The sequence below is a fragment of the Clinocottus analis genome, unplaced genomic scaffold, assembly GCF_023055335.1.
Source record: "Clinocottus analis isolate CAN_PGR_092001 unplaced genomic scaffold, fCliAna1.0.p SCAF_18, whole genome shotgun sequence".
Lineage (NCBI taxonomy): Eukaryota > Metazoa > Chordata > Actinopteri > Perciformes > Cottidae > Clinocottus > Clinocottus analis.
In genome coordinates, this window is record NW_027175909.1 from 10909028 (window position 1) to 10923877 (window position 14850).

Below are 14850 nucleotides of genomic sequence, written 5' to 3' on the forward strand. Positions count from 1 at the left end.
AACACAAATTATCTATTTTTCTCATTTCTTTAATCTACTTACTGTTAGAAACAAGCTATTAGAAACAATTTAGTTATATTTTTCTGCAGTTGTAAAATGGCACCTGACTGGAGAATTATCACACCTATGGCATATTTTGAGGAACTCTCAGGAAAAATACATTTTATTTAATAAGATAAAATAATCCTTTCTTTATTAGTGGGAACATTTTCAGGGTTACAGCAGCAAAGAGGTAAAGTGCACACAAGAGACAGTAACACATTATTAAACAAGTAATATAAATAATAAACAGTAGAACAGTAATAAAAAACAGTAAGAATCTACAATATGCCAGAAGTTCCTAAAATTCGTTAAAAAAAAAAAAACTGCACTACATTTGGTCGGACGCCTGTTTACTGACATCCCGATAAATCACAAGTCAAACAATAATGAATGAAGTGTCTTCTTACTTACTTACCCACATTAGTCTGGCATTGATAACAAGCACACCGCCTCCTGCAGGTCGTGCGCAGCCGCGATAGGCGGAGAGCTGGAGGCTCAGTCAGTCCAGCACGCGCAGCTCTCCTGCTGCACGAGCGCACAGAGAAAAGCGCAGTCCGATGGAGCAGCAGCGGTTTATCCCACACTGATGCGAACACGTAAACACAGCGGCGGCGTCTTCACACACTTTAACGTGTCTATCAAGAGAGGTCCTCCAGATACCGAGGTGCTTTTGAGAAGAAAAGTCTCAAACTAAAAGACAGGATGGATGCCTCGCAGATGTTCTTTCTTTTGCTGTTCTACGGACATCTGCCAAAAGTGAGTAGGCTGTCGTTTGATTTAACAATATAGTGTCTTTTATTTTTAAAAGTGTCTTGAATGGTTTGGCTATTCTTTTTATAAAGCCTTTGAGATAGGAGGATCTCAGTGGCAGGATTTGAGTTTTAAAAGCACATTTTGTTTGCTCCAAATGTGGCTACATATTGGTACAATGCAAAGAGTGTTTATGGTGATGTATCATCTGGCATTTTAACCTATTTAAGACATGTTACTTTTTTACATTTATTTTATAGATGTTCTCAATCCATGATGTCACCTGTCTGAAACATCTGACTTTAAGAAGTCAGAATTTGAACTCAAAACTGAAATGGTGAGCTCGTCCTTAACAATACCAGAGTTGAGACACTTTTACATGTAGTCTGATGTCATTCCTCTACATCAGAGAGTATTACTTGCTGGTTTTTAACGTGTGAAGACAGAACAGCTATACGCAGAAATAACTTAATCTCATAAATAACTCTCTCCTCGGCCACAACAATTTAACTGAACTACGGACTACATTTTTTGAAATGTATATTGTGCTCCCTGTGGTTTTAGATTTTTGAAGGGAATCCTTTGAGCATTTCCACTTACGTCAGTGCAGTAGCACTTTGCTGCAGGGAATGCTGTGTGCACATGAGAGTGCACACTCCTTGGTCTTAAATAAACACTGTTTGAGGGACTTATTTAATTTTTAAAGTGACATAACCCATCTGGTACAATAAGAACCTGTTGGCATGACCTAAATTGCCCTGAGATTTTGGTCTTTTCATTAGGCTTGTTAAAACCAAGTGTCATCAGCAGTTACGTCTTATTTCCCCAAAAGATTTTTTTGATCTCCATTAAGAAATGTCAGAAGTGCTCTGCTGCTGCTCCTCTCAATGATTCTCCCAACTCCTGACTTCTGCATCTCTCTGACAGATATCAGTGTGATTTCAGGGATCAGGAATGACAATGCTGTTTGTTGCAATTTCAGAAATATGTGAAAGAAAATGGAAAATAAGTCTGGTTCTAAGTTAAACATGTTATCCTGTGGTACTGGTTGTGTCTTTGGGTGGATTTTATCATCTGACACCATACTTCAAGACAGTCTCTGCAGCTCTTTCCATGCCAAATAGACTGTCAACATCCAAGTGACTGTGTGAAAATGTCTTCCTCCTCACTTCTAACCATGCACTCTCAGATGTCTGGCTTTAAAAGATCAAGCAGATACCTCACGTGTTGACATATTTTAGAAGCTCTTATAGGCACCAAAGCATGTGCTAGTGCCTGTGCTTTCCACTGTCCAGGATGTCTGCTTTACATTTACACAATCATCTGACATGTTGAGATGTCGAGTCACAGAAAATCCCATACTTAGTTAAAACGTGCCTGTCAGTGGCTGCTAGATGTCATTGTTTTCTGTTTAACACAATGCAGATGGGAGAAGAGAAGATAGGAGGGAGGGTGAGAATGGTGTCTCCTTCCTGCTTCTTTCCAAACATGAAACCGTCTGAGAGAAACAGAAAAAATCAGATACCTTCGTTTAGGAGATTTCCGTTTCTGCTAACCTAGCTAACGTTATTAGGTACTTTTACAAAATAAATTGCCATTATGTTTTTTCAATGGAGGTATTTTGTGTTGTTTTTTGTGAAATATAATTTGACTAATTTGAAATTATCGCTGTCTGTCTGTACTCAGATTACAGCAAGATGTCTTGTGATATTTGGACTTTGGACATTTCTTTATTGGAACCTAACACTAATTTCGGTGTTGAAGTTTATTTGGCTGAAAAAGTGTTAAATCAAATTGTGTCCAATTCCCACATTTAGCTGGCTGGCTAATGAAGCCAAAGTGAAACCACATGAGGCTGAAGAGTTACACACATGATGCAGTTGTTGCTCTCCAGTGAAGCGTAGGATGGAGATAACCACATTACTTTGCATTGTGTGGCGCAAGCTTCTCCTTTCATTTTTCTCTCAGCTTTTTTATTCGACCGTTAGACTGGCAGCCATTTGAAATGACAGCAGTAACTAAAAACCTGAAGCAACACTCCTGGCAGCCCTCGTGATGAGCTCCGTGCTAACAAACTATCAAAGCTGGCAGGTATTTATGAGCAGTTTGGCTCATGGAGACACTGTGTGTGTCCCTAAGGCTCTGCAGAGGTCCACTTATCATCTTCATAGTTTGGGATTTTTTGATTCATTGCCCACTACAGCTAAATTCATGACTGTCCAAAGTATTGATTTGATCAATTATACGTTTTCAACATCTCTAACTGGGCCTCAAGACTAAATCATCTGGGACAGGACCTTTCTTCGTTCCCTGTTGTATCTTCATCCATGAGGAAATATGATTATTTTGTTATCATTGGTCCCCTCTTTCTGTGTCCTGGCTTACAACATACAGGCTTAGTACATATGAACTAATAAACTATCTCTATGCAATGAAGATGGCTTAATCCAGCAGCCTACAGTCTAAGTACATGCACACATTCCAGCATCATGTCTATTCCCCCCTGATGAGGGACTTTGTTTCAGTCTCTCTACTGTTTATGCAGCATTAGGGAAACTTTAGGTTTGTTGCCACTGGTTTGCCAAAACCAGTGGCAAAAAGAAAACAAAAACAACGCTCCACTTTCATATCATATTAATCTGTAAATCTGGCTTGTTAGCTAGAGTTTGGAGAACAAACCCGCGGTCTGTGCCTTCATTTTAAAATGTCTGGATTTAAGTGTTCCCCACAACACAAGCAGCATAATAAGGCCCCTTTTCACAGCAGACATTTGATTACAGAGTGGACCCACTTAATCTGTTATGGCCTTAAATTAAACACATACATATTAAAGATCCTAAAACTAGACCATGACACAGTGACCTTCTACACATCCTCCTTCCTTATTTCCTTTAAAGTGCAAATTACCTAACTCATGTGCAATCAATCAATTTACAAAAAACAAACAAACCTGGAGCGCATGTGGCACCTGAAGCAGTCTCCCTCTTTGATCCTTTTGAATAATCCAGGCTTGGATGATTTGATCATATATAATATATATTTTTATGAATCAAACTTGTACTTTAATAATGTATCAGTAGCTCTACTTGGTATGGGGATTACAGCGCTGATGTTATATCATATTTCACAGATTGCATTATTACGCTGCCTGATAATCAATTTCATGCCAATCAAAAACAAGGTTACCAAAGGGTCGGACCAACATGAGATTTCCTCCTCCATCCGTGTTGCTCTGCCAAGATAATGTTCGCAGATTAATTTCCTGCCTCCCGGCCTGTGCTGCAACTTCAGGATATGTTGGATTTTCTGCTGTAATCGGTTGCAGGCAAAGACTCCTGTGAGCAAAGTTCTGTGGGTTGTGATAGTGTCAAGACGACCTCGTCCATGGGGGGAGAGAGTGAGTGAGGCGATGACTGAGGCTCTGAAATGTTGTGTTGAGAAGTGATAACATGGAGGTATGACATAGCGTTTTGTTGTTTACCTACAGGTAGCTGTTGCTTTGATGCAAGGTTGTTACGCCTTCAAGTAAACGGCTCATTCGGTTGTGTGCTACAGCAGTATTTTAGAAAATCAGTAACTTTGAGCTTAAGCCAAATCCAAATCCCAATATATGATTTAAAGTTTCCCTTCAGACATGTTTTAAGAACATATAAAATACTCTGCTTATAGCTTGTTTCTGATGTTGTTGCAAATAATGAATAAGGCGTTCTTCTGGGTTTGTTCGGCCTCATCAAATTGAGTCATTGCACTACGATGCATATGCTCAACAGGACCGTGAGAGACATTAAGAACTAGAGCGTTGTTGTTTCTCTTCTTCATAAACGAAATGGAATCTGAGGTGAGTAGTGTACAGCTGTTCACATTAGAGGTTTTATTGGGAGCTCAACCCTGGACTAAACGGGTCATTTGTGGACGATTGATAAGGATCATTTCATGCTTCACAGCTGCACCTTGGTGGTGGCGGCTCAAAAAACAGACAAGTAAAGACATCTATGAGGACCAATTAGCAGAACACGGATTGTATTAATATATTATGCACTTTTTGGCTGCATCGCTCTTCTCTTCTTTGACCTTTACTGCCTTGAGTCTTGTGGGTGTTGTAGCTTTGATCGCGGGGCAAAGCTCCTTCTTGGGAGTTCGCGAATTCTCTCTCTCTCTCTCTCTCTCTCTCTCTCTCTCTCTCTCTCTCTCTCTCTCTCTCTCTCTCTCTCTCTCTCTCTCTCTCTCTCTCTCTTCATCTCCACTGACCTTCTCAAGCTCCTCGCTGCTCGTCTTACACATTTTCATTGACCCACCGGCTTTCCGCCAGCGGCTGTCAGCCCGCATTTTTCAGCCTTTTGTTGACACAGATGAACAATCGCAGTAGATTACTCAGTGGCTCTCTTCTCCACTTCCTAATCCATTTCCATGATAGCATCTATTTGCCAGGCAAGAGGGATTTCAGACATAGAGAACATTTCGGTGTATTATTAGCCAGGGGGTTCGCTGTAATAGGAAAACATGGCATGAGAGGCCATCGCTGCATGAATGTGCTAAAGGGAATTGCTGAATAAAATATGTAATGGAACATATTCGCTGGGATGTAATCTGTCTGCCGGCCTCAACCTGGCTGAATATGAATTCTTTGAGCGCCTAATTGCAGCGTGATGGAAGCACGTTCGATTGCTGCCACCATTAACCTTACTAGAGTGCTTTCTGCCTCTTGCACAGGTGTTATCGGTGCAGATGTGTGACGTGGTGAACGAGATCGAGCTGGAGAGGGAGCGCTGTGAGGACACCTCCTTTGGGAACGTCTCTTCAGGTATTTCTAAAAAAAACTAACATTTTCCTCTCTGTTCTGGGTGTTTATGCTATTTAGAGGAAATAAGTAATGAAGCAAGTGTGGCAGTTTATAGATCAAGCACTGTTATAGCTGACAGAAATACAATTGCTAACTTTACCTCAGTCGACTATCACGATCACGCCTTAAAGTAAAGAAACCATATTGTTGTCGGAGTTGAAGGATGGTGTTTTCACTTTTTCTGGCTGTGTTTTACTCGGTGGTATGTGGGTATAACTTTGTTTGAATGACATCTCCCAACTCTTCTGTTCGTTTTTCTTGCATCTTATACGATGGGACGAATTACACCTTCACCCTTTGTATTACTGTCCAGATATTAAGTGAAGTTGAGTCCAAAATCACTTCCTTGTTCACTCTTATACTCCCCAACAGGCAAAAAGTAGTTAACTCTGTAGCAGAGGTTTTTAAACTGCGCTTCGCCAACGGGCGTTTTGAGGGAAAGAGCTCTCTTGAGGCAAAGATGCTGCGTGAGAGGAAAGACAATTAACCCTTACTGCTCGGCTGCCACAATTTGCATTGAAATTTGTACACAGACATAATACACATATTTACATAGCGTTGACTTGAAGATCCACTAAAAATAAATAGAAAAAAGACACTCTTAATAATATGTCTGTAACCACTAATAGACAACTTTGAATAGTGCCGGTTTGCCAAAAAATGTAACAAATACAGACTAAGAGAGGCTTAAGTGGTAGTCCACAGCTTAATAACCAACTCCATAGAAACATTTGACTTACTGTGTACATTACCCAAAGCATTGTGGGAGCTGCAGGCAAAAGTAAAAGTGTCATTATCTCCCAAACTGAAAGCAGAATAATAAGTGCTCTTAATCATTTTTCCTGAGGCAGAAACACTTTGGAGTCATTGTAATGTTTCATCATCCCTGACAGGCGGAGCGTCGCACAGTTGTAATTTTGTGGATCTGAATGGAGGTCTAATCAGCCACAATAATTATAAACACCTGTGTGAGTGGGCAGAGCCATTACAGCCAGTGGACATGACATTATAAGGTTGAAGCATTAAAATAACCTTGACGGAAGTTATGATTGGATATTTAGGTCATGAAAGTATTCAATGATAACTCTCACTGTCATAGTGAAGTGATAGTTGAACATCCATGGTTCACCCACTGTATTTGCCGGAGTCAATAAATATATGAAATAGTGCACATAGTCTGACCTCTACTCTGAATAAACATGCCTCAGAAATACAGAGTAATATCTCCATATGGGCTTGTTTTTAAAAATGAGAGACTGTACTTACTGCAGAGTGCATTAAGTGAATATACACAAACAGTGCTCCTCCTTATCTCTGCAATGACCCTCATCTCTCTTTCCCTATCTGCTTCCTCAACAGGAAGGTAGCTCTCACAGGTTACATCCCTAATAAATCAATTAGCAGTGTAACCATACATTCACAGACCGTGCTAATGCAACATTTTGAATATAGGGATAGTTCTGCAATTCCTTTGCTTTCTCGAAACAGAACAGGCATAGAAAGTTTATGTTTGTGTATTTGGGTGTCCAGCGTCAATGTAGCACCACACACACACGCACACGCACACGCACACGCACACACACACACACACACACACACACACACACACACATACAGACAGACAGACAGACAGACAGACAGACAGACAGAAAGAGCATTGTGCAAAACTCAAGAAGGTCTCTACTCTGGCAGAAATTGTTTCAGACTGTGCTTCCATCGCACGATTGTTTCCAACAAGCCTGCACAGACATAAATGCCAAAATGTCTTTGAAATTTATTTAATGCAGATGGATGTCAACCTAACATTGTTTGTGTTCCCACGTTCAACCGTTAAAATGATGTGCAGTATTTAACGAACACCGTTTTAGTTGATGGATTTCGTACCGAATGTGTGACATAAATCCACATATCTATTATAATATTTTTGTCTCTCAAAATGCTGCTGTGTTTTATGTGAAGCGCGTGATTTAAGCATGTATGTGTTTGTCTGTCGTCACATGAGTGATGCCATGTTAACGGTACTGTCTCCTCCTGGCAGGGTGCCAAGGCATGTGGGACATCATCGCCTGTTGGCCTCCAGCCAGAGTCGGAGAGGCGGTTACAATAACTTGCCCCACTTACTTCAGCTACTTCAGCGACGAGCACAAAGGTAAACACGTCTTCCTTCACTTTATGTAAACACAACATGCATAAAGAACAATTTTCTCACAGTTGATCAGAACTGGATGAATATTCCGCAGTAAAATCAATTCAAAGCAAGAAATTCCAGTAAGCAAATGACAACGTTCTTCATGTAAATATATGTTATTTAATATTAATATATGTATTAGAGGAGTCATTTATTTTGAATGCAAACAAACTTTTAGGTGCCAGAAATGGACCTTGTGATGTTAGAGTCTTTTTGCTATTAGCTCAGGGCTGGTTAACACATTTATGTATTTTCATTTATTCCCTTTTTTGTATTTTGATATGAAGTGTATTTGCATACAATCAAGCCCTTGGTAGATAGTGACTGAATATTTAATGTGTTGCTTGCATGCAAATGGACATTTTAAAGTCATCAAACTGGTGGTTTTGCCACCACCTCCCCTGGATAATCAGACAATTATTAGAAACCCTGCATGCTGAAAGCCCACGGCGAACAATATTAATTCATGAGCCCCATAAAGAGCACCATGCCATCCTTGGTATTTACATGAAGAACTTGTAAAATGTCCCATATTTTTACATTCGTCATCAATTCAAAGAGCGAGAGTAATAGACCGCCCTGCTGCTCTTCTCGACCAGTGCGCCTTATCGTCAATGTTCTGTTAAAAATCCCATAATAACGCTGACTGTATGACTTGTGTGGCGCATAACAAAAATAAGAGATTTCTGCTATTTCTTGTTAGTTCTCCAGCTACCTCAGACCTCAGATAATGTTTAATCCAGGTTACTGTCTATGGTATGTAGCGTTGACGTGGGTCTAAGAAAACAAGCAGGAATCCAGCTCATCCTGAAACCACTGTTACAGGAAGAGACATGATTCACTAACCGAAGATAAAAAAGAGAAACACTTTGTGATTGTGCTTTGTTGAATCACCTTTTGTCTACCAATAAAACCTTCCTCTGCAACTCTGTCTCCTACATTAACAGGGTTTTACATTTTTCCTGTTTTTAAAAAAAAAATGTTGCCTTTCTTTCATTTTCCTCCTTGTCTTTGAAAAGCTTGTGTCCTTGATTCTCGCAGCATCAACTCCTCCGTGGCCTGCACATTTCCAAGGACTCAAATTGCACAACATGTCAAATAGCTGCATTATCAAACCATTTGGTCCCTAAGCAACCTGACTCCACAAACAGAAACTTACTTTGCTTGTTCAGTGTAGCACAACAGCCTCCATTCGTGACACTGAAAGCCTTCGAGGATGAAAGAAAATGACAGAGACGTTGTCACCATCGAACCGTTGGACCGATGTAATAAATCACAACACTGCCTCCCAACAGATGACTCCTTCCAAAAACATTTGTGAGACTGTATTTTTGACATAGTTAGTGCTCGGTGTTCAAGTGTTGTGAGAACACGGTTCCTCGGTTCCCCATAAATAGACATTTTCTTCTGGTAACTCCTTTGTGTAAATGTAGATTTCTTTCTTCTGACAATCCAAAGTGATTCGACGCCTCACCACTCCTGAACTGAATACCACATTTATATATTATACAACCATCGTTAACTTAGTTTACACACTAGATTAAGACGTCTCGGTATTCAGAAAAATTCAGGCTTATAGATAAATTCTCAAATCCCAAACGATATGTTTGACATTGTGGTTTCAGTGAAAAAATGTATTCATTCACTTTGCATGTGAATGTTATGTTCAGGAACCGTAACTTCCATTGTTCTGACAAAAAGCAGCGTAATATGTAAAGCCAGGATATATATACTGTATATAGATATATGTGTTGCTCTCTCTGGTGATTTCCTGTATGTTTCAGATGTTTTTAGAGACCTTCCCATGATACATCTGACCTTTTATGCTGCTATCTGGCCTAAGACCTCTCATTCCCTCCATCATCAGACACCTGCTGTTTTCACTCATTGGCCAATTTCAAAGGGAACATTTTGAAAACGCATCAAATCTCTATGTGAAAAAAAAATTATGTTGGATATCTATACTAATATGGACCGTTTAATGTCTTAGGAACGAAAGGATGCCACATCTTTTGGTGGAAATAAAAGTTTCAGCCTACACAGGGCTTGATTTCATAGACACCCCAAAATCAGAGTGAAAAAATGATGTAGCAGACTACTCCGTTTTGCCAAAAATTCAATTTCTGCAACTCAAAATGCTTCTCAAGATCTCATGTGGCCCCCACATGCTTGTATGCGTGCTTGATAACCTCATCCTCCGGGTACTGCCTGCATACTCCACCACGCCATCCATTGTCTCATTAGGAGCATGCTGAGACGTTGTCAAGCATGTTGGTTGTTAAATTTTAAACACATATCACATCATGGTGGGCTGTGGGGCAGATCAGCGTGAACTCTAGTTTTCTGTGATGCTACCTGACCCAAACCTCTCCTTCAGATGCTTTTCCCGCTTCTCAAAGAGTCAATTTCAGATCTCTGCTGATGAATATAAATTTCTTCTTTTCAACACTTCTGGACTATATCCCCCTGCAGCTTTTTACTTGCTCTTATTGTGCCTCTGCCTCTATGACCCAGTGCAGTATTTCCCCCTGAAGGAAAGATGTGCTATATAATCCAACTATTCATATCTAATGGGGTTTTTACCTCACAGATGTCATCTCACTGGGGAATACACACTGTAAATACATACAACCCTCTAATGAGATGAATAAGTAAACAAGTAAAAAGACTATTTAATGTGAAAGCACATTATACTACCCCTCTCTGTGTCCGTCTTCTTGTCTCTTACTGTGCAGCTCTGTGTTGCTTTCTTTCACCTCAAGATACAATACAATGGTGAATTAATCAAATATATGTATTGCTGAATCTTGGTCACTACAATTCCCATTGTTTCCCTAACTTGTCTTTGCTCTTAAAGTGGAAATGAGGAAGATGCTGTAAGCACATGCTGTATATACATACCATACATCTCCTTTTTATTTATTCAACTAGCTCATATTTATTGGACATGAGAGTGGCATCAGGGTTTTAATGTCTAACCATACTTTTGTTTCTTTAAAACGATTATTAGGTGTACATCCTGATTCACTTGTACGTTTCTACTGCAACTTTTTCCATATTTTCTTGTCTTTTTGTGTCTCAGAACCTCCCTGAACCTGAAAAGCTGCTGCCAATACCTTTTTTTATCTATATTCGGTTGGTGTGAAAAAAGCAGCTCCATCGCCTCTTTGGTAGTCATTGAAATTGAAATATGCTCTTTCTCTCCTGAGCTATTTGTGCATGCATACGTGGGTATTTCCCCCTCTTCTGGGAGTGTTACTGTGCTCATACACACATTAGCATCTCAGAGAGTCAAACTGAAAATTGGAGACACAGAGAAATGTGACATTTCACAAATGGAGGTTGTATTTTAAACCTGAATGTGTACTGATGGCAGCATGGCAGAAATCTGAAAAGAAAATGCTTTGAATAAAATTGTGAGATGGTGAGAGACCACCACTCCACCGGGGTTTGAGTTTTTCATAAACTACTCTGTGATAGCGATTTAAATTGGACACATGTCAATGTCAGACACACTTACCACTATGTATTGTATGTATATCTCAGTAGCAATTTGGGCTCAAATTAGAACAATTTCTTCATATTTTCATCTAATTGAGAGCCATATAAGCCCTTTTCTGTAATCTTTTGTGTGATTTCTCTTAGCTTGAGAATGAACACATAAAACACATAAATTATTACTCAGGAGGCCTTTTTTTCCCACTGAGAACAAACAAAATAGATAGACGACAACTGCCTAGTTTGTCATACTTCCATCTTCTAAAATGATGTGCAGTGGGAAACCCATGAGAGTTTGTTTATTTTGCATGTTTGATTTTGTGCTTTGACATGGATTAATTCTCCGAGCCATACATTCACATTTGCATTTATAGTGCAATTTGTGATTACCAATAACACAAGCAACAAAGCAATTTCATTGTGTCACATAATACTGTTCGACATTGTCAATTTTTTTGCAAAAATGATAGAAAAAAATAAAGCAACAAATGGATGGAAATGTACTTTTGGAATACAAATCTTCACTTTCATTCACACCGAGACTACAAATATTTTTGGCCTTTTCCTTTTTGCACAAACCACATCTTAGTTGACTCATAGACTTGAAATCATGGAGGTTTTCTTTTAAAAATCTACCTTGTGACTGATTTACCTTTTAATAGGGAAAGTCAACAAGAAGGAATTGCTTTTAACTTGTTTCATCTCATCCCGAAGTTTCATAAAAGTTTACTTTCGGCTTCTGATTATAAAAGGCTAAAACTTACCTGGAATATGACAAACAATAAGCATATATGTTCATGTTTTCAGTATAAGAACAAGCAGCTATTCATTATGTCTGTGCCATTTTACAACTAAAGTTTGTCTTGCCAGTCTCATGTAGTGTTAGACGTTTCAGCTCGGCAGACATCACAGCAATTCATCTTTTGTTGTGACATGAGACAAATGTTTTACACTTTGCAACTCCAATCAAGGTGTAGAAAAGTCTTTGTGTTACTCACAACTTTAATGTGAGGAAACATAAAAAGATTTAAAAAAAAACATATTTTTTCTTTTTGGAAACCTAGTGAGAAAGTAAAGTGCTTCATACAAACTCAAACATGAAAAAAGGGACTCAGTGGAAGTTTGATCAATTCTTGGGAAGGCAGTACCGCTAAAAAGGAGTGTGTGCAAAACTGCTGGAATTCACATTCAGACTCAAAGAGAGACAAACAGACACAGACTGAGACTGCAGCTCAGAGAAATCTCTCTAAAACTCAGAAAGTAAAGTAAAACTTTACCTCCCTCATTCTTTCTTTTGTACTTTCTTTCTGACTCACTTTCTAAACATCAATCTTTACACGGACTCTGGCTTTAACAACAGGTTGATATGTCTGCTGAGCTTTCTCCTCTTCGACATTTCCAGGTTAAGAGGAAACTGATCTGACCCGAGGGAGCAGCATGTCGTCTGCCCAGTTAGTCATCTGTGAAATGAAGCTCATGATATTTGACTTTACCATCAGGGCAACCTCAATAGAGTTGAACTTCAGAAATATGTATTAGCCATGTTAGCAACATCCAGACTAAAATATCTCAAATAATTGGACTAATGCTGTGAAAGATATACAGTCCTTTGCACTCTGATCCTCTGATTTGTCCCATAATGGCCAACGTTTATGTTTATAATAACAACTCTTTGACCTTTTAGGTTATTAAAGGAATGAATTGAGGTCAAAATAAAAGACAAGATGAGGGGGAAGTCACAAACATCATCTAAGCATGCCACTCAAATACAACCCCAGCAATGACCTTAGGAAACACGACATTTCAGTCACACGACCTCTCCCTGACTGAGCATCACTTCTACACAACAGTCTCTTGCTGCCTCCATCTCATCGCCCGTGTATAACATTTAATTCTAATTGTCTACTTTCTCACTGAGCAACTAGTCTGTCGGTCACATTGTGGTTGGGGTCTCTTGGGTTAAGCTATTTACATGAACCCTGGGTGCCAGACAAATAATGAATAAACCATTGATAAATCCCATGAATAAAGCAAATTACAGACTATTTCTGCTTCTCTTTCAGATCGGTGCACTTGCAATTAAGTACAAAAAGTATGTCTTTGGCTGAGAAATAGCAGGTTATTTCGAATTCCAGGGAAAGAACTGATAACCTTGGTGTTCTACAGTAATGCGTTTTTTGTGACTGATTTTTCATTGAATTTTAATTACAGACAGTTGCCTTGACTACAGAGGCTTTTAAACACTTCACAAAAGAAGCAAAAGAAAACCAACAATATAGCAACAAAATCAATAAATAGAGGAGCACATGCCAAAGACTGTACACAATCGTGATGGTAGAGAATAAATATTAACACAAATGAAGAAATGTGAAGCACATCACATCACCAGCAGAAAAGTCACGACTAAGTGCCAACTATGTTAAGTCAAGATTTAGAAAAACCCAATGCATAGAAACAAAATTAAAGTAAACCAATATAAATATATATAGAAAATATTAAAACAAAAGTCGGAAACAAGGGACAGAAATCGCACTCCAGCTTGTCAAAAAACAAGCCTACAAAATCAACTAGTCCTCGTTATATGTGCCTTTCTGCAGCCACAGATAATGCACAAGTCAGTAATGGCTCACATTAGAGCTAGAGACTCGCACAGCAGTTTGAGGTTTTGTAGTTTTTGCAGTGACCCAACAACCCACAATATGAGGTCACTGACAATGTCACAGTATGTCTCACAGCAGTACATGGAGTGTTTGACCAATTTCAAACAAAGTTGGTGAACAAGTGAAGGGGAAATCTCCTGTCTGGGTGGCTGTGACCTCTTTATGTCATCTCCATCTCTAGGTAACCTCTCCAAAACCTGCACAGCAGACGGCTGGACTGAGATGCAGCCCATTGATATTGCCATGAACTGTGGATACAATCTCAACGGCACTAGCGATGATGTGAGTAAAACATGGCCGTCTATAAGAGGCAGCGGTACAGATACCCAATGGTCCCATTGTGAATGAGCTCAGCAGCACAGTGGGAAATCATCTCGAGAACCAGTGGGCAGGAATAATTGCATTAAAACGTCTTTCCTTTTCTCTGTGGGTGGGTGTTGTTGTTGAGTCGATCAGGAAAACAGTTGTAGATTGTTGGTGTCACGACGGCAGTGTCTGCCTTGTGTTAGGACATGCAACAAGCAATTGGGATGAAATAAAAGTATCACAGCGTAACACTTAACAAAACATTTGTAGCCTGCTTCCATGCCAGGGCTTTGAAAAATATTAGCTTTTATATTATTGTTATAGCAGCATATTTCAAGACATCCAGATAAATTGTTTTTTCTCCTGCTGAGTTTTATTTAAAGGATGTATTGGAGGAAAATTGCTATGTAGTCTAGAGTTGGATTAAAAGGTCAATACCATCTGTGTGTTATGTAGGGAGCTCGTGCTATCTGGCTTTAATTAACCTAGCTTAGCACAAAACAGCCAGCATGGCTCTTTTCAAAGCTCCAAACCTGGACAGGTTACCCAAATATTGCAGGGCTGAA

At 39.4% G+C, this 14850-nt stretch overlaps 1 protein-coding gene across 1 annotated transcript in view; it reads left to right on the top strand.

The window, feature by feature from the left end:
- The first annotated feature begins 744 nt into the window (after positions 1 to 744).
- vipr1b (vasoactive intestinal peptide receptor 1b) overlaps positions 745 to 14850 on the top strand; it is a 30527-nt gene continuing 16421 nt past the window's right edge. The window contains exons 1-4 of the mRNA XM_068581527.1: positions 745 to 798; positions 5503 to 5593; positions 7671 to 7781; positions 14160 to 14260. Of these exons, the coding sequence (XP_068437628.1) occupies positions 745 to 798; positions 5503 to 5593; positions 7671 to 7781; positions 14160 to 14260 (357 nt within the window). The remainder of the gene's footprint in view (positions 799 to 5502; positions 5594 to 7670; positions 7782 to 14159; positions 14261 to 14850) is intronic.